The sequence below is a fragment of the Phascolarctos cinereus genome, unplaced genomic scaffold, assembly GCF_003287225.1.
Source record: "Phascolarctos cinereus isolate Bilbo 61053 unplaced genomic scaffold, phaCin_HiC Scaffold_5;HRSCAF=322, whole genome shotgun sequence".
Lineage (NCBI taxonomy): Eukaryota > Metazoa > Chordata > Mammalia > Diprotodontia > Phascolarctidae > Phascolarctos > Phascolarctos cinereus.
The window spans coordinates 27190678-27213383 of NW_027555958.1; the positions used below are offsets into that span (position 1 = coordinate 27190678).

General features: G+C 44.8%; 1 protein-coding gene across 1 annotated transcript; it reads right to left on the minus strand.

The window, feature by feature from the left end:
• Positions 1-2287: 2287 nt before the first annotated feature.
• On the minus strand, positions 2288-21887 carry NUPR2 (nuclear protein 2, transcriptional regulator). Its single transcript, XM_078155445.1, has 3 exons — positions 21852-21887; positions 3459-3931; positions 2288-2510 (listed from the first exon to the last, which is right to left on the minus strand). The coding sequence occupies exons 1-2, from the start codon at positions 21885-21887 to the stop codon at positions 3503-3505; spliced, it is 465 nt and encodes a 154-aa protein (XP_078011571.1). The 3' UTR covers positions 2288-2510; positions 3459-3502.
• Between the last annotated feature and the right edge of the window lie 819 nt (positions 21888-22706).

Consider the following 22706-nt stretch of genomic DNA (forward strand, 5'->3'; position numbering starts at 1 on the left):
ATCTTTCTGATGGTTCCTCCTATTGGTTTTAATTTTTACTTACAACTTCACTAATGTGAAAAGATGTTTAATAGGAATGTAAATGTAAAGCCTAATCGGATTGTGCACCATCTTGGGGAGGGTGGGGGGGAGGAAGGGGGAGAAAAATTGTCAACTCAAAAGCATATGGAAGTGATTGTTGATAAATCAAAATAAATTAATAAAATAAAAAAAACTGAAAAAAAATATTTGTCTATGCCCAATCTTATTTGACTTTTCAAAGATCTAATTGTTAGAGTGGTTTAGGCCTGAGTCAAGGAAAATCTTCCTCACAGCAACTTCATTTCTCTTTGTATCCATACCAGCACCTAGCACAGTGCCTGGCACACAGTGGGCATCCAGTAGTTTGTTGACTTGAGGATAACAAAATCTTTTCCACAGGGCAGCCCTTCCCATGCTGGAACTCGATTCTCATCCTCCCCTGCCTGTTTTCTTTTGTTTGGAATAAGCATGCCTGGTTCCTTCAATGACAGGGGTCTGGCATGCTCTCAAATCTCCCCCCCCACCAGTCAATCAATAAGCATTTTTTCATCGTTTTCTATGTGCCAGACACTGTGTTGTTCCCTGGGCATAGGCTAGGAAAGGGCCGTGGCCTTGACCAGTGAATTCATGGTTAGGAACTCCTGGCTGAGGCAATTCCCCCCACCAATGAGCACCCACCCATCCAGGGTTTGTTGTTGAATTCTACATTGGAGGTAGTGAGATTGCCGAGACTAGACCAGAGCAGTGTCTGTAGGAACAGAGAGGAAGGATTCTTCAAAAGGAGAAATCAGCTTAACGACTGGCTAGATTTAAGACCTAATACTGGATCTAGGGCATGAAAGTGAGCAATGATGTTATAGAAATTTTATCTGTTTCAATCAGCATTTATTTTTGTTTTGTTTTTTTGGTGAGGCAATTGGGGTTAAGTGACTTGCCCAGAGTCACACAGCTAGTAGTGTTATGTGTCAGTGGTCACATTTGAACTCAGGTCCTCCTCTGACTCCAGGGCTAGTACTCTACCCACTGTGCCACCTAGCTGCCCCTTAATTTTCTCTCTTTAACAACTCCTCCCCCCAAAATCAGGGGGGGGAACTCAACCCTCTTCTAACAAGCAAAATCAAGGCACAACAAAATTTTTTTTTTGTCTCCATCAGGATCTATCTTAAGCCCATCACCTGTAAGGAGGTGGGGAGATACTGCATAAAAGACAGGCTCACTGTAAGGAGATAGAAAAGATTTTGCCACACTTAATCAGTATAATTTCATAATGAATTATCATAATTTATCTTTTATCCCTGGAAATATTAGTAGGAACTTCATATACTAGAACATTAAATACTGCCCCAAAGCAGGGAACTGTTTTAAGCATGAAGCTTAAAACAAATAAATGCTTCTGAGAATCTAGTGTCCTCAATCACATAAAAATAAAACAAAAAACTCAAACCTTATCTTGGCCTCTAGGAGAATAACAATTAAAATATCTGATTTTTAAAAAAAGATATTTTTATTTCACCACAAAATATTAGCTTTGGAATGAAGCATTTTCCATAGTAATTCTAACAGTGTCTAGTTTTTTAAAGTATTTTTAAAAATCCTTAGAGGTCTTTCTTGTTCAGCTGTCTCAAACTCTTCATGACCCCATTTGGGGATTTCTTGGCAAAGGTATCATAGTGGTTTGCCATTTCCTGCTTCAGTTCATTTGACAGATGAGGGAACTGAGGCAAACAGGGTGAAGTGACTTGTCCAGGGTCACACAACTAGTAATGTCTGAGGTTGCATTTGAGCTCAGGTTTTCCTGACCCCAGGCCCAGCACTCTGTGCATTATGTAGGCCTTTAGAGATCATGTAATCCTACACCCTCATTTTACAGATGAGGAAATTAAAGATCACATGTTAAAAAGCAGACCTGCCAGAAGTCAAACTGGGTATTAAAAAGCAGAGCCAGGCTTTAAAACTAGGCTCTAGACTCCAAGTCAAGGAGTCTACAAAGGTGGTAACAGTGTACCTTTCAAGCCTTCTTAATTGGCAAAAATCAGTCTCGGCCAATTTTTTTACTGACCTAACATATACCTGCTACTTGTAACAAGTGAGTGCTGACAGAGTACATGGACAAGTACTGTATAATACAAGAACAGATTTGATCCTTATTATTCTGGTACCTAAACTACAAAGTAGCACTTTCTGTAATCTCATCAATGTCTTATAAGCACCTATTTTAAAACCACTTTTGTGCTCCTAGTAATATTAACTGACCAAAAGAGAAGAGTTGAAAAGCCATTCTTGCTGCTCTTCTTTAATGAGGAATCCTAAAGAGAAGACACACCCAAAGGGACTGAACACAGATCTTACTGAAGGAACAGCTCAAAGGGAAAAAGGCACTGAGGCGTCAAGAAGAAAGCCCTGGTGACCAACATGGTCTCTCTCTCCCTTTTATGGCCACAGTTACAGCTGGAGTCAGAGAAAAGACTCTAACATGTCCTTTGTGCAGCCTGCAAAAAATTAAACACAAAAAGATAATGGAACTCTTCAGTGAGAGGGTCGCCATGGGGGGCAACGCTGACTTTGGGAGGAACATCTATGTCCATACACATGATGGAAGGAACTGCTTCCTGGACTTTGAAAGGGCCAACGATTTTAAGGAGTTCCTGGGCATTTTCCAAGATTTTATAATGGAAACCAGCTCGAAAAGCAACACATCTAACATTTGTCCATTCACCATTAACTAGCGCGTAGTATTAAGCACTTACTATGTGCCAGGCACTATGCTAAGGCAAAACAGTTCCTGCTCTTAAGTAGCTCACTGTCTAAGCTCTTCGAGAGCAGGTATTGCCCTCTTTGCTTTTTTTTTTTGTATCCTCAGTTCAGCCCAGAGCCAGGGGCATAAGAAGTCTTTTTCTTTGGACCCCCAGCCTTTTCAAGCACCTGGCACATAGCAGGTAGGCATTTAATAAATGTTTGCTGACTGCTTAATAAATACTTTATCTTTTATCTTCAGTGTGAAGGGCTGCTTGTCAGATGAAGAACTGTGAATGGACAAATGTTATGACTTTTTTTTGCTTCGATTATTAAGCCTTGGGAAAATTCCACTTAAAAATCCCTGGAACCAGGAAAAGTCCTTGGCCCTGGGAGGAGACAAACAGAATGAAAGTTTCTAGCAATTCGAGGAAGGTCACCGAGGCTGGATTTTTTTGAAGGGGTGGGGCTTAGAATTAAGAAGTCCTGAGTTAAAATCCCGTCTCAGACACTGCGTTAGCTGTGTGACCCTGGGCCAGTCCCCGAACTCTTAGCCTCAGTTTCCCCATGTGAAAAACGGGGCTCTCAGCGAACGGCCCCAAGCGCACGGAGTCTCCCGGAGGAGGGAGGAGGAAGCGGGCTCCGGGGGCGGGGGCGGGGGCCTGAGCTAGGGCGCGCACGCGCACACCGACGCGCACACGCACCGTGGCTAGGGGCGGAGGGCGACGGGAGCGGGAGGCCGTCCCCCTCAACAGAGCCGCGTGCGGGGCCGGGTCTGCAGCTGGCGCTGGCGCCGCTTCCGCTGGCTGTTGTACAGCTTCTGGGCGATCTTCCGCTCATGGCCCGCGGGCACCGGCCGGTTGGTGCGGAGCTCCCGCTCCCGCCGGGTGCGGCCCTTGCTCCAGCCGGGCCCGCGGATCGGGTACTCCCGCAGGTTGTAGTATTCGTAGCAGTCGTAGTGCTCCTCCTCGAAGCTCGTCAGCGGCAGCTCTGCCAGTGACTTCTGCCGGGTCGGAGGCTGGAACCGAGGAGGCGGTAGGGGCGGTGACAGTTGCCGCTCCGCTTCCCTCTCCATCCCGGGGCGCACTCTTGGGCCCCGGCGCTCCTCGCGCGAGTAAGAGGCCCGCCACGTGACAGGAGCCCGCGGCGGCCATTGGCTTAGCCGAGGGGGAGGTACCTACGGTTCCCGTCCCTCTCCCTGCGTCACAGAGCGCGCAAACCAATCGTGGTCAGGCTATGTCACCTGTCTTGCCCTAAAACCCCTCCCACCTAGCCACAAGCAAGGAAACTCTCCCTAGTAGATTAACTTGGTGGCTTGGCCCCCGCCCTCGTAGAACTTTGAAGGAGCAAGGGTGCTTGCGCTCCACGTGCGCTCTCTTCTCGTTATCCTCTCGCGGGAGTTCCTACAGCCTAAAGATGTGCCCGAACTACCGATCCCAGCATGCTTAGCTAGGGGGCTAGAGGACCTTATCCTTAAACCTGGTATACAGAAGGGGCTTAGTAAGTGCTCTGTTATCCGTCCGTCTGTCCACTTTGTCAGTAAAGTGATCAGTCTGTCCACCTAATAATAATAATAATGACCAAAGCTATTTATAGAGTGATGTAAGGTTTGCAAAGAGCTTTAAAAAACATTACCGGACGTATGCGAAGTGCTTTGCAAACCTTAAAACGCTATATAACATAAATATAAAGTGCTATATTCATAAAATACTAACTGTAGAATCTATCGATAGTTAATCTTCGTATCTACCATGCGTCCAATAATAATAGCACTTTGATTGACAAAGCACATGTTAAATCTGTTTAATGACAATAATAATAGCTAGTATTTATATAGTACTTTAAGATTTGTAAAGTATATCTCTGTATTATATTTCTGTGTATTATATTTACACATTTATCAGAATATCTTTCTAATAATAAGAGCTAGCATTTATATATCATTTTAAGATTTGCAAAGTATATTGCCTGTAATTAATTGATTTTATTGACTATTTCTATCGTTCTGTGTGTAACCTTGAATTCCTCAGCAGACCCCCGCCCCCTTGAGGATCCGTCAAACAGCTGTATATTCAGGTTATGGTGTGATAAGATGCCATAGGCCAGAGGGTCAGAGCTCTGTGGGGTCATCGATATAACCCGACCCCTTCCTTTTACAGATGAGGAGGACACTGAGGCAGGCCCTGGGCATCCCTGAGCGTCCTGGGATCATAGCTCCATAGCTGCAATGGAGCCCCAGTCCAACCTTCTCATTTTACGCTCACTGAAATGGAGGCCCAGAAAACTTTTAGTCCAATGTCACACCGCTAGTTAATGAGGAGTGAGAGCACCTTGTTTCAGATCCCATCTCTGCTACTTAATGAAACCTGTGTGACCTTGAGCAAGTCACTTTCTCTCCCCAAGCCTCAGTTTGCTCGACTGTAAAATGAGGGAACTAGCCTAGATGGCCCTGGGGTCCCTTCCAGCTCTGGATCTTTGTAGTCCTGTCTGTGACCTCCAGCAAGGCACTTACTTTTTCTTGGGCTCAGTTTCATTTGCAAAATGAGGGGTTGGGCTAGCTAAGGTACCTTCTAGTTCCAAATCTGTAATAAAATATGATTCAAAAATTTTCGAGGCGAGACTAGAACTCAGTTCTCCTAACTCCCTGCCCAGTGCTCTTGAGGATAATTGTCTCAGTACAGTTCTATAATTGAAGATATCCAAGCTGTTGTTTAGTGACTCTTCTTTGTGTCTCTCATCTATTTTCTTAAAACAAAAACAAAAATGTGTATTGATATCTTCTGTCTTTTTCACATCACCAAAATTTCTTCTGGTATTCCTCTCCCATTCCCTCAGGGCTATTCCATACATGAAATGCCTTTTTTTTTTTTAAAGAAAAAAGAGAAAAGCAAATCTGCAAAACTGATCACTTCATCTAAAAAGTCTGGTAATACATGTAGTTTCCCATTCCTTTGGACCTCCCACCCCTGCAAAAGAGTGAAGTAGAGGCATCTTCTCAATATCTCTTCTTTGGGGTCACAGTTATTCTTTATCATTTTGCTATGTTCACTTTTGAGTTGTGTGTGTGGTCTTTCTCTTTACATGTTTGTCATGATTGTGTATGTTGTCATCTTGTCTCAGCTTCATCCGAGTTTCCATGCTTCTCTGTACTCACCCGGTTCTTCATTTCTTGCAGCCCAGTACTTTTCTCTTACGTTCATGTACCACAGCCAGCCATTCCCCAATCAATGGACAGTCCTAGTCTCCATTTCTTCTGCACTACAAAAAGTGCCCATCCTAAATATTTTGGCCTGTATGAGGACTTTCTTCTCCTCGATGACCTCTTTGGGGAGTAAATTCGATAGTGGAAACTCTGAGTCAAAGAGCAAGCATATGTTAAAGCATATCTTAATCACCTTATTTGCATAATAACAAACTGCTTTCCCCAATGGTTCCTGTTGATTAACAGCTCCACCAAAGACATGCCAGAGGGCCTATGTGCCCACAACACCCCTTCCCCCAACACTGATTATTGCCATGCTCTGTCATCCTTGGCAAACTGTTAGACGTGAGGTGACATCTCAGGGTTGTTTGGCTTTTTATTTTCCTTCTCTCTTTATATTTGATCTGGCTTGCTCCTTTATGTGGCTGTGTGCCGTTCTTTTGTCAATTGTTTGTTCAAATCCTACAGCCATTTATCTATTAGGAAATTACTCTGGTTGTCTGTTTGTATGCATATGTAATGTAGTGGCTCCAAGAAGCCATAACATGCACAGTGGCCACCCCAGGGTAGAACCATCTCAGCAGACTGGCTAGACCAGGTGGAGGGTAAGCAGCCTGTCGGTGACTTAGGGGGACGGCTGCCTCAAGCGTGTGAAGACTTCCCCAGCAGAAGGGGCAGAGGTGAACACTGTTCAAACAGGCCGTGAAGGCTGAAGCAGATATTGTGGAGGCTTAGAGCTTGGTTGGACGGAGGACGCCGACGTTATCCACCGCGTCCCAGGCCATTGCCAGTCCTCTTGAGGTTTGTCCTGCCTTGTTTGGACAAGAATACATCTCCTGTTCATAGTGGTGAAAAATATATAATTTATTTCTCTCCCAATTTTTCTGTTCTTTTATTGATTTTCAAATTCACAGACTTACTTCACCTATCACCTTCTCACCCCATGAAGAGCCTTCCTCAGAGCCAGGAGAACCAGGGTTTAAGTTCCAACCTCTGATACTTTTGGCCTGGTGACCCTGGTGAAGTCACTCAACCTCTCAGCGCCCCCCAGGCAACTCTGCAAGACTTTAAGTTTCTGAGAAGGCGCCAAGAATTTCCTCATGTGGGAGTTCTCTATGCCAATGAAGTCACAGGTCCAGTTCCAGTGTCGCATTGGATGAACTCAACTTAGAAAAGTCTTGCATCTTTCAGTTTCACCCTGAAAAAAATTGAGGTCAGCTTGGACCCCACTTGAAACATTTCTCATACCATTTCATAACTGGTGTGCACGTACTGAGACTCTCCGGCCTCAGTTTCCCTATCTGTAAAATAAGAAATCTAGATTAGATTTGAAGTCCCTTCCACTTATATTAATGAGAGTTTAATTTATTGTACTAGGGTAGGGTTAAGTTTCTTTTAAATCTAGGCCCAAGAAGACATGTGCAGAATTCATGAAAAATAGTTTTTCCTTTGCTTTCACCAGAGTCTCCCTTCAATGCCTGAAGTTGTCCTTACCTTCTTAAAAGCCATTGAAGCTTAGCTTAGTGCTGGCACTGAATGGCAGGAACCAAGACACAAGGGCATCAGGCCTGGGAAAAGATGGAAATGCTGGGCATCTGAAGACCAATCCAGGAGGCCCCAAACCAGGTGCAGGTTGGCTGAAAGTTAAGGAAGTTTTCAGCCACAGCAACCCACCAGGACCACCTGCTAAAAGATGGAGAAAGGCAGCTAGGTGTCACAGTGGGTAGAGTGACAGGCCTGGAATCAGGAAGGCTCATCTTCCTGAGTTCAAATCTGGCCTTAGACACTTACTAGCAGTGTGACCCTGGGCAAGTCACTTTACCTTGTTTGCCTCAGTTTCCTTATCTGTCAGATAAGCTGGAGAAAGGAAATGGCAGATCTCTGCCAAGAAAACCCTGAATGGGCTCATGGACAGTCAGACAGGACTGAAATGACTGGACAACAACAGAAGATGGAGAAGTTGCATTCTGCAACATGTTGACTGCAAAGGGAGCGCCCACTTGGGTAAAATCTGCCGTCCTTGATGTATTTCAGCTTTTGGTATTTGTGGCTGCTATCGACAGGACGTGAGGATTTTATCTAATGTGGAAAAAACAACAGCTTATAAATGGGCCATGGCACATTTACCAACTATAAACAGGAATAAAGGAAGCTGTATGGAAGGTGTCAAAGAGAGTAGGACTGAAAATGGAAGTGGGCCCATTGTGCTGGGAGACCCAGGTGGGAAACATAGTGGTAGCTCTCAGTGCCCAGAGGGTCTTACTGACTCCAGGTCAAGCTGGCCTGTGGGCTGGTGGTACTTCTATAAAGTTAAGTGAAATAGGGGAAGACATATGTCCCCCCATGGTTGGGTAGACTCCTTGGGAAGAATGGATATAGATGGGTGTGAACTGGCATTGCACAGTGCGAGAAGGTGTGTTGGTTGTGATTGGCGCTGAAAGAGGGAGGACCCACGACGATGTGGTTACAGATGTACTGAACATGGTTCTTTTTGTTCTCCAGGGGCTAGAGAAAGTGCTAATTCAGGGCTGTGCTAAGTCCTCTGAGTACAAACACCAACAAGCAAGACAGCCTCTGCCCTCAAGGAGCTTACTCTCCAATGAGGGAGGATCACTGATGGAGGGAAGCTGCAAAGGAGAGGAGGAGGAGGGGAGCGTCTCTGGCAGGTGTGCTAGAGACATGTCCAGAAAAGGGACTAGAAGCCTGGATGGCTCTAGGGCTGAATTAGAGTCTCCAGTGGGGGAACATTGGAGAAGATGGCCAAGGTGGAGTAGGCATGGCATGGCAGGAGAGGGTCAGGGCCCCCAAGGGGACAGCAGTCCCTGCTTCTGGGAGACACCCCTGTCTGGGTCTTCCTACCTCTAGTTCTAGTGTGGTCACTCTCCTTCCTAAGGCCAGCCAATGTTCCCATGGGATCACAGGTTCTAGGGCTGCGAGGGACTTTCAAGATAACCTTGTTCAGCCCCCTCCCTGTGCAGAGCCCAGACCAAGGCTGTAGCCTGGAGCCGAGGGCAGCACAGATGAGGAAAGAGAGTGAGGGAATGACTTAATTTCCCCTGGGTTGCAATAAGCAGCCAACTTATGACTCAAACTCAGGTCCTCTGCCTTTGAGTCCCGGGATCCTTCCTCTAATACCCCGTGCTGCCTCTTCAGTGACTCAGGAGGTGGTTCTCATTTTAAGGTAGAAAGCCTCTGAGTTCCTTAGCCGCAGGAGGTATCAGCTGGCAGTCACCCACCCAGCCTGGGAAGGAGGCCTGGCACAGAACCTCGGGCTGACCTCAGGGCAGATGAGTCAAACTCCCAGCCTCTCTCCTCACCCTGCCCAACACAGACTTCTCTGGGAACAAGATGGGCCCGGGGTGTGCCTGTTAAAGGAGCAGGAGTGCAAGCTAATCCGGGCAGGTACAAGGCTTTTGCTAGAAAAGTTGGAGGTCTAGTCTTTGCTCCCTTAGGCCAGCAGCATGGGGCAGGAACAGTTACCTTGCCAGCGCTTTCAGGTTCTCCCGTCAACACCTGGTTCTGATGATTTAATTGCTCCTTCGGTTGAAACTACTCTGAGGAAAATATGAAGTATCAGAGAAGGTTCCCCCACCCCTTTCAGGTTGTTTTAACCAGCACATTCTTCCCTAGAAGTGGCCGTCATCGCTGTGGGAGCGGTCTTTCCCAAACTGACTGAACATCATCAGTGCCAATTCAGAGACATCTTTCTAGCTCCTAGTGATTCTGGAGTCCCAGCTAGCAGGATTCTAGGGCCAGAGCTGGAAGGGATAGTCGAGGCTGTTCAATCCAGGCCTCTCCTCTTACAGACGAGGAAACTCAGGCTCGGGAAGAGAAGTGACTTCTGGGATGAGATCCAGAGATGGATCTCATTTTACAGATGAGGAAACTGAGGACCCTGGAGGTTACAAGACTTGCCCAAGGTCACACTTGGTGGGAGGGGAGGGGGTCACATACCCAGAAGCCCTCTGGGTCCAGAGCCGGTGCTTCCCCACCTGTACCAGGCTGTCTGCAAAGCTACCCATTTTTTATTTTACTCTCCTATTTGGTGCCATATAATTAGGAGTGGGGATAGTGGCCTACATAACATTGTGAGAAGCAGTGCAATTTTGGTGACTCGTTAAAAGGACAAGTCCTAGAGGACTATTTTTAATAAATCACTGAAGCCTTGCTTCTATCCACATATCCCGACTCCCTTTGACTCAGAAGGAAAAAAGTGAATCCAACTGAGTCACATAGAGGCTCCCAGGCAAATAGAAAAGTGGCTCCAAGCCATTTGTGTGGACTCTAGCCAGCCATTCTTTGCCTTGAACTTGAGCCGCATTCTGATGGACATTTCTGAGTTTCTGTTGAGTAATTCACTTTGGGTTCACACCCTGTTACTGCCTGGGTTGGGCAGCACCGTGCAGTCTCTTTAAATTAAGGAGTGTGTACAAATATTCTGGCTCCATAAACAGAAACACTTCCCCTCAGTATTTAGTCACTATAGGACTAAATGTGGGGGAATAGAATTCCACTGATCAAAAAGCCTTGATTAGGCTCTTGTTATGTGTTTGGCACTGGGGAAGAAACTGACCTTTCTCACAGTGAACTCACCTTCTAATAGGGAGATGACAAGGACCTGTATATAAGTAAGTAGGTACCAAATTCCCCTGAATAGAATTAATACCGAGCAATTCTATAGTTGGAGAGGGGAGGGCAGCCTCTGCTGGGGGAAATCAGGAAAGGCTTTTTGGAGCAGGTGTTTTGAAAGGATGAGAGGGTTTCTGTGAAGTGGAGATAGAAGGCGTGTATTCCAGGCGTGGAAGGCCTTGGGAACTGAAGGTCTAACAATAAAGGCAAGACATACCTCAGACTCTTTTTAGGAATGAGATGAAGGTAGGTAGCATACACTACTCTCCGCTTTCTGCTTCCTGAAATGCAAACGGTTTTGGTAAAAGTCATTATCAAATCACTGTTCAGCGGAAAAGGTTACCTTTGTATGTTCTAAAGTGAGAGAAAGGGCCTTTCGTTGTTTATTGCCCAGAAGTAGCTTCACCAAGGCTTCCTTCAGGTGTTGGCTTGGCAGGAGGAGAATATTTTGAATGTTCCAAAAATCCTGCCAGGCAGACTAAACCCATACAGGGCTAAAGACTGGGACCCCAGACAGACCCCATGACACACGCATAACATATTTGTAATTTGGGCATGGTATCACTCTGTGCAAATAACAAAGTAGAATTTTAAATATGGTCCAAGGTTTCCTTTTTTCCTTATGCTTTTCTCTACACTAAAACCAGAGGCTGCTAGGTGGCGCCGTGGATAGAATGCCAGGCCTGGAGTCAGGAAGACTCTTCCTGGGTTCAAATATGGTCTCACACTTACTGGCTCTGTGACCCTGGGTGAGTCCCTTAATGCTGTTTACCTCAGTTTCCTCCTCTGTCAAATGAGCTGGAGAAGGAAATGGCAAACCACTCCACTATCTTTGCCAAGAAAATCCCAAATGGGGTTGTGAAGAGTTGGACATGACTGAAACTGTTGAAATTGGGGGGAGCCTTGTCTAGTTAGATGAACTGGGTAAAAAGCTGCCTACTTTAATGAGTTAAAAAAGCACAAAAGCAGGCAGGAGCTGAGAGATTTAGTCACTTATTCACCCCCGTTTCCCTCTGCCCATGACCACTCCAGATTTAGGACCACAGAATTCCAGCTGGAAGGGACCTCACAGCCCTCCAGTCCAACCTGGATCTAAACATGAATCCCCTCTACGAGACATATAACAGGTGGCCCTGGAGATTTGGCTCATAAACCTTTAGGCATGGCGAGGCATATCTGCAATCCTTGCCACTAGGGGAAGCTGAGGCTGGTAAATTGCTCAGGGTTTGGAGTTCTGAGCTCAGTACAGCTAAAACCTGTCAGACTTCTGTGCGAAGTGTGGCACCGTCGCAGTGAGCCATCAGAAGCAGGAGGTTGCCAGGCTGTCTAAGGAAGGGTGAACCAGCCCAGGTGGGAAATGGAGCAGGTCAAAGCTTCTGAGCCTGTCAATCAAGAAACATTTATGAAGTGCCTACTATGTGCTGGGCAATGCGCTAAGCAGTAGGATAAAAGACAGTGCCTGCCCTCAAGGAGCTTACAATATAGTGGAGGAGACAACATGCAAACAAATATAGACAGAGCAAGCTGTGTACAGGATAAATAAGAAGTAATTAACAGAGGGAAGGTAGTGGAATGAAGAGGGGTGCGGAAATGCTTCCAGTAAAAGAAGGGATTTTATGTTTTGGGGTTTTTTTGGCTAGGCAGTGGGGTTAAATGACTTGCCCAGGGTCACACAACTGGTAAGTGTTATGTGTCTGAGGACAAATTTGAACTCAGGTCCATTCTGAATCCAGGGCCAGTGCTCTATCCACTGCGCCACCTAGCTGCCCCAAAAGAAGGGATTTTAGTTAGACTTAATGGAAGCTGAGGAGATCAGTTGTCACAGTAAAATCAGGAGAGTGTTACAGGCAGGGATAATAGCTAGAGAAAACGCCCAGTGTCTTGACCAGGAGACCAGTGTCACCAGATTGCAGAGTAAGGTGTAAGAAGGCAGGAACTGTAGGAGGGGGCTAGGTTATGAAGGGCTTTGACTGCCAAACATAGCATTTTGTATTTGATCCTACGAGCAGTGAGATGGGGTGTGGGTGGCCACTGTAATTCCAGGCTGATCAAGATATGGATATCCAGTCTCAAACAAACAAGCAAATAAAAGAAAACCCCCAGCAAGAGGGAACCTGCGGCCTCCTGAAGCAGCCAGTATCCATTGAGTATAGATTTAATTTTTAGGAAGTTTTTCCAAACCTCAAGCCTAAACTTACCTCTCTGTCCCATCTATGCCTTGCCTTTTTTTCCTTCTGCCCTCTGTGGCCTGCAGAACAAGCCTATGGTGCAATTCTGTGCAATAGCTGTTCAAATCCTTGAAGGCAGTTATCATGTCCTAAATCTCTTCTTCAGGCTAGATATCCCCACCACTGATCTTCACGTGGCCTGATCTTGAAGCCTTTCACCTTTTACTTTTTTTTGAGGTAAGCCTTTTCCCATCCTGGTTGCACTCCTTTGGACTCTCCTCTCCAGCTTATCAGTGCCTTTACTATTATGTCATATCCTGAACATAAGCTGATATTCCACACGTGGTCTGACCAAGGCAGACACAGCGGCATTATCGCCTCCCTAATCTTGGACACCAGACATCTCTTACACAAATCTGAGATTGCATTAGCTTTATAGGTTGCCATATCACACTATTGACTCATACCAAGCTTGCAATCCACAAACACCAACGCTGTCCCACCCCCCATCTTTTTCAGTCAAACTGATGTGTAGCAGTGCCTTCTCCCTCTATACTTTCAAAGATTGTCTTTTGAACCCAAAAAAGAGTACTTTGCATTCAGCACTTTGCATTCATCTTACTAGATTTGGCCCGATTTGTCAAGGTATTTTTCAATCTTGACTGTCACCTAATGTGTTATCTCTTCTAACATGTTATCATCTGCAAATTTTATTTACATAGCATGTATGCTTTTATTCAAGAAATTGATATAAATGTTAAACAGCAAAGGGACCAGGAGAGATCCCTGGGCATGCCACCAGAGATCTCCTTTCAAGTTGATATTGAATCCTTAATGATTACTCTTTGGCTTCAAGCATTCAACCAGTTCCGAATCTGTCTAATTGTGCTATTATTAAGGCCACATTTCCCTATCTTTTCCACAAGCATATTATGAGAAACTTTGTTATGTGTTTCACTAAAATCTAGGTAAATTGAATTCAGCTGTATCTCTAGTCCTTTCCTGATCTACCATTCAAAGATCCCTGTCAGAAAAGGAGATGAGCTTGGTCGGTTCTGGATGGAAGGCCTATGGCAGTTTGTGACCAGGGCTTGCTTTCCTCAGTGCTTTCTAACCCAGCCCTAGAATCATAGGATAGAAATCAAATTCACTGCGTTAGAGTTTGCTCCGTTCTCGTTTCTTTTTTTGAAAATTAGAACAATGTTTGACTTTCTCCAATCCAGTGGTAGAGCTCCAAACCTATTCTCCATGATCTCTTTCTCTCTCTCTCTCCCCTTCCTCCCTCCCTTCTTTCCTCTTTCTTTTCCTTCCTTCCTTCCTTCCTTTTCTTCTTTCTTCTCCCTTCCTTCCTCCTTTCCTTCCTCTTTCTTTTTCTTCCTTCCTTTCTTTCTAGAAAGCATAAGCCCCATGAGGTTAGACACCTTGTCATTTGGCCTTTGGTGTTCTCATGAGATTACTGAATTGGGGACAGCTAGATGGCTGGGCATGGAGTCAGGAAGACCTGAGTTCAAATCTGGCCTTAGACACTTACTAGCTTGTGACCCTGAGCAAGTCATTTAACTTCTATGTGCCTCAGTTTCCTCATCTAGAAAATGGGGATATTAATAATATTATACTGTTGTGAGAATTGAATAAGACAATACTTTTCAAAAACATTTAACCAAGTGCTTTGCCCATAGTAAGTGCTATATAAATGTTAGCTATTATTATTAGTGTTTAGTATTTAAGCTGGTGTGAAGATATTATTTATGAATCTACAACTTCTGTCTCCAGGGTTGTTTTTTTATCTTTACCCTGGAGCAGTGTATTTGTTCCCCAGTTCAAAGGCTTTGCTAGGAAGTACCTGGGTTATAAATTCATTAACATTGTTTTCTATTGACCAGAGAAATTTTCTTCTAACATCCATGCCAAGTCTAAGTATGGTAATATTTACTTTTTGTTGCTGTTGACATACCATTATTATCATTGACGTAATAATTATATTGTTGGAGAGTAGAGTTAGGAAGGCTTACGCTCCCACCCTGGCTCAGGTACACACTAGCCGTGTGACCTTGGGCACTTGCCCTTGGTGACTTTCGAAGATTATAAATAATAAATGGTCTCATATCAGTGGAGGGGTTTTTATACACAGGGAATTCTCTATATAAATGAAACCACAGCTCTATATACCCTCTCCCCCCAAAATCGTTATTATTTCAGATCCTCGTCTTGCATCTAGAGCACTGACATTCGGCTTTACTAGGATCCATTTTCTTTTGCCAAAATCCGACTTTGCTCCCACATTGTGGAATGAAGGTGCCAGTGGTTGTGTTTGAGAGGGATTAAATAACTTGCCCAGGGTGACCCAGTGAGGATGTGGATCTGAGGTAGGGTTAGAACCAGGTATCACTGATTCCAAGACCAGTGCCCCAGCCCCTGCAACACCTAGCTGCTCAAATATTTGGAAACCCTTGTCCTGGACAACAAGGACCATTCATTTGGAAAGAAGGGGAAGGAAAACCTTTCTAGAAAATAAAGTCTCCAAGTCCTTTAAAATCACGGTTAGCAGAAACACTAAAGTACAAAGTGCTAGTGTCAGGGACCTGGCCTGGAATGACCCACAAGTCAATGACAGAAGCACCTTTTGGCAACCTGTCTCAAAGGGCTTTACACATCTACACGCCACCCCTCATACCCTTCCACGTTGTGGAGGAGAGAATTGTAGAGCCATGAGTCATTGCAAAACCCCTGTTGTCAGCTCCTTCTCTTACCTTTATCCCAGTCTGACAGAGAGGTGGCCTTTCTCCTTGCCAAGGCCAACTCCCTTCCTATGGACCCCAATCTTACTCCCTTTTCTCCCCTACAGGAGATCATCCAATCTATCATTCTCCACCCCTTCTCATATCTTCAGTCTCTCCCTAGCAAGTGGGTCCTTCCCTTTTGCCTTCAAACATGCCTAAATCTCTCCCTTAAAAAAGCTTCACTAGACCATACCATCCCCTCAAGCTATCATCCCATATCTCTCCTTCCCTTCTCCAGGGAACTTCTAGAGTTAGCTACATTCATTCCCTACCTTTGCAGTCTGCCTTCCTGCCTCACCACTCAACTGAAACTGCTCTCTCCACAGTTACTAATGAGCTGTTGATTGCTAAGTATGATGGTCCTTTCTCAGTCCTCCCGCTGCTTTTACATCTCTGCTGCTTCTGACACTACTGACCACTCTCTCTGCCTGGATGCTGGCTCCCTTCTGGGCTACTTTTTTATGACATTTCTTTATCCTGGTTTTCTTCATTCCTTTCTGATATCTCTTTCTCAGTCTTCTTTGGTGGTGTACTATCTTTATCAAGTTCCCTCATTGTAGGAATTCCTCAAAGTTCTGTCATAGATCCTCTTCTCTTTCTCTTTTCTTTCCTCTCTCTCTCTCCATCACCTCTCTTTCTCTCTCTTGCTATCTCTCTCTCCCTCCCTCTTTCTCTCTATCTCTCTGTTGCCACATTTTTCTCTCTTTCCTTCTCTCCTCTGTCTCTGTCTCTCTTTGTCTCTCTGTCTCTTTCTCTTCATCTGTCTCTTTCTGTCTCTCTCCATTTCTCTCTTTCACCATCTCTTTCCATCTCTTTCTCCTTCCTTCTCTCTGTCTCTCACTCAGCTCCCACAGATTTAATTATTATTTCTATACTGATGACTTCCAGATCTACATATCCACTGTTGGTCTCTCCCTCAGCTGAGTCTCACATCATTAATTGCCTAATTGACATCTCAAACGGCTTGGCCTGAGGACATCTAAAATCCACCGTCTCTACAACTGAACTCATTTCTTTTTCCTGTGACCCCTCTTCCTCTTCCTAGCTTCCCTATTGCCATCAAAAGACACACGGTCCTTCTGGTCTTGCAGGTTCATAACTTTAGCATTTTCCAGGACTCCTCACTCTTCCTCATTTCTCTCAACCAACAGTTACCAAATCTGAGGGTTTTTTTCAGCCTTAAAAATGACTCTCACATCTTCCCTGTCTCTCACACACGAGCTGTCACCTTACCTAGGTCGTTCCCTTATTACCGATTCTCTAGGTTATTGCAGTCAGTTGTGTCCCTTCGTCAGATCTCTTCCCAGTGCAGTCTATTGTGCTCAAGTACAGATCTGACCGTCGGGCCTCTGGCTTCCTCAGTGTAGCCAATTTTAGTGACTTCTTATCAAAACCTCTAGGGCCAATTCCTCAGTTTAGCTTTTAAAGTCCTGAGTAAACCGGCCCCAGTCTATCTTTGCAGGCTCATTGTCCGCCTCAGGCACTCTGTGAATCAGCCAAACTGACCTTCTCTCTGGTCCTCAGACACAGCCATCCATCTCTTATCTCTCTTTGCTCTGAGAATGTACCACCTCCTCACCTTTGCCTGTTAATTTCCCCTTTGCTGCATCTCTTGAATAAACACCCTTCTAGCCTCTGACACTGTCCTACCCTGGTCTAGGCCCTCATCATCTCACTCTTGACCATTGCAATAGGCTGATGATGGTGGGTCTGCCTGCCTCAAGTCTTTCCCCACCCCAGGGCATCCTCCGTTCAGCTTACAAAGTGATTTTCCTAAACACGGGTCCAAACACATCCCCCACTTCGACCCACACTACTCAGTAAACTCCAGCAGCTCCCTGTTGCCTCCAGGATCGAATACAAAATGCTTTGTTCAGCATTCAAAGCCCTTCATAACCTAGCCCCCTCTTACCTTTCCAGTCTTCTTACATCTTACTCCCTGATTCTCTCCATTCCAGTGACGCTGGCCTCCTAGCTGTTCCACAAACAAGACCTTCCGTCTCTCAGCTGGAGAATGAATGCTCTGGGCATTCTTTGTGACTGGGACCCCATGCTTGGAATACTCTCCCTCCTTATCTCTAACTACTGACTTCCCTGACTTTAAAAAAAAATTTTATTAATTTATTTTGATTTATCAATAATCACTTCCATACGCTTTTGAGTTTAAATTTTTTCTCCCCCTTCCTCCCCACCACCCTCCCCAAGACGCCGCACAATCTGATATAGACTTTACATTTACATTCCTATTAAACATATTTTCACATTAGTGAAGTTGTAAGTAAAAATTAAAACCAATGGGAAGAACCATCAGAAAGAGGAAACAAAATTCAACAGAAGAGAAAAAAAATGATAGCGATTCAACTTCCATAGTTCTTTCTTTGGACGTGGATAGCATTTTCCATCACGAGTCCTGGCTTCTTTTAAGTCTCAATTAAAATCCCATCTCTTAGAGGAATCCTCTTAATTCTAGTGCTTTCCCTCTTTTAATTATTTTTTGCTTATCCTACATACAGCTGGCTGTCTCTATGTGTATATATATATATATATATATATATATGTGTGTGTGTGTGTATATACACATATATGCATATATATGCACATACATATGTATGTATGTGTATGTACACATACATGCTGTCTCCCCCATTAGAGTATAAGTTCCTTGAGGGCAGGGACTGTTTTTTGCCTGTTTTTTTTTTAATTTCTGACTCTTAACACAATGTCTGGCACAAAGTAGTTGCTTAATAAATGTCTATTTTCTGACTGATTTTGCCTCATAGAGTTTCTCTCTTCTTTTAGGATGAAACCCAAGTACCATCTTCTGCATGGTACCCTTCCTAATCCCCCTAGCCAGTGGTACCCTCACTCCCTAAGTACCTTGCATTTATCTACTTTGAATATACTTGTATTTATTCACTTAATATTCATGATGTATATATTTTTAGGTGTCCTTGCTATCTCTCCCATTAGAATATAAGCTCACTTGAAATGGGGATTGTTTCATTCTTTATACTTGTATCCCTAGCACCCGGCACACAATAAGGGCTTAATAAATGCTGGCTTGATTGATTTTTCCCTTCAGTATAATATTGTCAGGGCAGAAGACAGCTCCTGGTTTAGAAATCCTAAGTTGCACATTAACAGTATAAGGCAATGAATGACACAACTATAAGATATTCCAGGGAGGTTATGGAGAGATATCTGGATAACCAAATTCCTAAAAGACAAAAAAAACCCCAAAAACCCAAACCCTAAGGGGAAGAAGATTAAGACCCTTGGCTAGGGATGGCTTAGTTTTTAAATAGACGTTTTGAAGATGGAGATTTCAATTTTGGGGAGAGAGAACTGATACCAAGGAGAAATCCTTTTGAGTTGATTTATTAGCTTCTTTGATGGGGTGATTGGTTCAAAAAATGTACTATTCTAGCCTGGAAAATCTTTGTGAGAAATTTCCAGTTGCAATGATTCAGCCAATGGTTCCACACTCCTTGAGGTCCCCAGCTCTGGAGCTAAGATCCTCTCTGATGCTAAGAACATTTGGAGTCTACCTGAGTCACCCAGCTCTCACCTGTAAATTGTAGCATTTCAGTGGCCCCACCTCAGTAACAGGCTAAACCAGATTGAGGGTAACTGAGAGGTCTCCAATCTGTCAGTGAATTAAGGGGTGCCTACCCCAAGCATGTGAAGAGTTCCCTCAGTGTAATGGGAAGAATGAGAACAGTTTGTTCCAACTGCCATGAAGGCGGCTGAAGCAGGCCCTGTAGAGCGCTTAGAGCTTGGTCAGATATGGAAGATGCCAAGATCACCCACTGCATCCCAGGCCATCACCAGCCATCTTGACTGTCCCTTAGCACTGGGCTTGGATGACTCTGGAAGAGAGAGTGAGGCTGATGGCTTTGTGCACCTCTGCCTCACTTAAATCCAAAAGTCAAAAATCCTTCTGAGCAGCACAGTCACTTGGGAGATGTTTGGGGATGGTTCTGTCTCTTTGGGACTCTTTTCCTAGGCTGCATCCTCCCTCGTATCAGCTTTCTGGTTGCTCATCTCCTCTATCGGGTACAGGGTTACATTTATCAAGCATCTACTGTGTGCCAGGTACTAGGGGCACAAAAACAAAGAACAAAGCTACCCACAAGGACCTTCTGCTTTGAGAGTGGGGACCACAGATGCGTATATAAATATATACAACATAAATATGAAATGAATTAATACAAGTAGATGCACAGTCATTCACTAAAAAGTAGTTTAGAGGAGAGGCATTAGAGTTTGGAATGATTAGAAAACAGTTTGTGCTGGAGATGGTGTTTGGAAATGTGTTGTTTTTTTAACATTATTTTTCATTCTGAGCTTAAATACCAAACATAAAAGAGCATTTCCATATATACAGAACAGAAAAAGAGGATTCTATATGAAACTGCATCTCCATTAAATGGCAGTTTGCCCACCATGACCTCTGTTTTTCTTATTCATTTCTCATTCATTTCTTATTCACCTTTAATACCCTCCGAAAATATTAAGGATCTGAAGAGATGCTTGTTTCTTCTCTCCTCCTCCCCTATAAGACTATTAGCATTACATCATTGTATAGCTACTTCTAACTGCTCGGAAAAAAAAAAAAACAAACTGCCACAGACATTTATTTGCTAGCAATGGGACGCTGGAGTCTGCCTGCCTCAGCTCCTTCAACTGTAAGATGGGGATAATAATAGCATCTGTCTCCCAGAGTTTTCCTGAGGATCAAAGGAGATAATGTTTATAAAGTGCTTAGCACCGTGCCAGACGTACAGTAGGCACTTAAACATTTGTTCCCTTCCACCAAACACATTTTTACCTTCCTAGGTTTTCAAGTGTGTCTTAAATGAAGGGAGGGACTCTCTGAGGTGGAGGTGAGGAGGAAGTGCCTTCCAAGAATGTGGGACATAGTGCAAGATATTTCTTAAGGTTCGCAAAGTAATGGAGATGCCTGAAATATGTGGAGAGGAGAAAAGTCGACTACCAAAGTCTGGTTGGTTTGAGTTCATTGGCGATGCAGAGCTCCTGTTGAATTTCACTTTTCCCCTAGTTAGTGGTGGGGTTTCTTCCAAACTGGGCCCCATATTTGCTCCCATGCCAATCTGTGAACAAAGGAGACCTTTTCTTGAACTTGAATGGGTGAAGAAGAAACACGCTCTGTACTGTTAAAGCATTTTTAACGCATCCAGGACAGTAACTGGTCAATTCTTCTGTCGGTCCACTTTGCTTGAGTTGCTCCCCAGTACATTTCGATGAGCTGGGCTTTTGTCAAGGGGAACAAAGCAGGCAGTAATGGGCATGCTGATTTGAATGCTTGCATTGTTTTCTTTTATTGTTTCATAGTCCTCAGGGAAAAGTCCAAAGTGGTGGCAGCTGCGTTGGGAGGATGTAGTGTGGGCTCCAGGCTTCCTCTGCTGATGAAACTCAACAGGCCATGAGAACTGGGTTGGGTGGGTGTGAAGGAGCTTGACATCTCCCATTCGAAACAAGGAAATGACGGGAGCCACAATTGAGAAAGAGACTGAACTCTAACTCAGAAATCTGCTTCTCTATCTCCCATGTACTTTCTCGTGTTTCTTTATGTTGCACCCTGGAAACCATACAGAGTAACTTCACAGTTTTAGTTTAATTAACAATGACTTTTTTTTCCCCCAGGGAAGGACTGGAAGCAGTGAACCTGACTTAAAAAAAAATTACCTCCTAAAATCTCGTCTTTCCTTACTCTGCCTTCCTATTCTCTTCACCTTTTGCAGTGGAGCTACACTGAGACAGATAGAAACACAGATGCAGATAGATTGATAGACAGGCAGCCAACTGCTGTTGTTTAGCTGTGCCTGACTTATCTTAACCCCATTTGGAGTTTTCTTGGCAGGGATCCTGGAGCCGTTTGCCATTTCCTTCTCCAGCTCATTTGATAGATGAGGAAACCGAAGCAAACAGTGTTAAGTGACTTGCCCAGGGTCACACAGCCAGTACGTGTCTGAGCCTGGTTTTGAACTCATGAAGATGAATCTTCCTGACTCCACAAAGTAGAGTCTATCCACTGAGTCACCTAGCTGCCCCAGATAGATAGAGTGCATTTATTAAACAGTCCCTACCACGTGACAGACACTGTGCGTGGATACAAAACAAACAAAACTAGATGGCCGCCACTGGCAAGAAGGCCACCTTCCAGCAGGGGAAGACCAACCAAAATGGGGAGCTGGAAGGGGCAGGGAGGGGAGGATTGGTGGAGCAGGCGAAGCAGATTGGAAGGAAAGTGGGGCTCCTCAGCATACCGGTGTTCTCAGGCAGGGACTGACTCACCCGCCAGTCGTCCAAGAAGCCGCAGGCCAGAGTCATCCTCAGGTGGGCAAGGTGTGCAGGCTGAGCAAACAGCAAGTCCAGTGGGCAGCTGCCCTCTAGCTCCCTTTCTCCTATGGAGCCTTGCAGCCCGATTTTCCCTCTGGCAACGAACTCTGCAGGTCATCGTTCCCTCTTAGGTCAACCTTTCCTTCCTACAACTCTTGAGTTAGCCAGTTGTGAAATCTGGCTGCCTTCAAGTCCTAGCTAAAGTCCCCACTCAGGCTGGAAGCCTCTCCCACGTGCCTTCCCTCTGTTGATTGTCCCAAGTGTATCCTATATATGGCTATTTTGCACGAAGCTCTTTTGACAGCAGATCCCCATGAGACCGAGAGCTGCTCGAAAGCAGGGCTTGTCTTTCGCCTTCTTTGTTTCCCTAGAGCAGGGTGGGGAACCTGGGGCCTCAGGGGCCACATGTGGTTCTTTAGACCTGGCTGGCAAGGGCCGCACTTGAGGATCTGGAGGACCACATGTGGCCTGGAGGCCACAGCTTCCCCACCCCTGCCCTAGAGCTTAGATCGTTCCGTGGGTAAGAAAAACCAAGGAGAGCCTTCTTCCTCAGACCACAACCAGAAGTGAACTCGGTGGTGGAGAATGCAGATGGCCACCCCTTCAGTTCTGAGTGTTCTCTCCCCTAGAAGCCAAGCTGGTGGTAGAGAAAGGCCTCTTGGTTTAGGAAGGAAGTTCTTATTCTTCCCTTCTTCTTATCCTTTTTCGGTAAATATCTGCTTGTAAAATTAACGGATGTTAGTTGATGTTGGGATGATGTATCAACTGGTTATTGATGATGTCGAATACATTACTGGTTGAAATTATGTT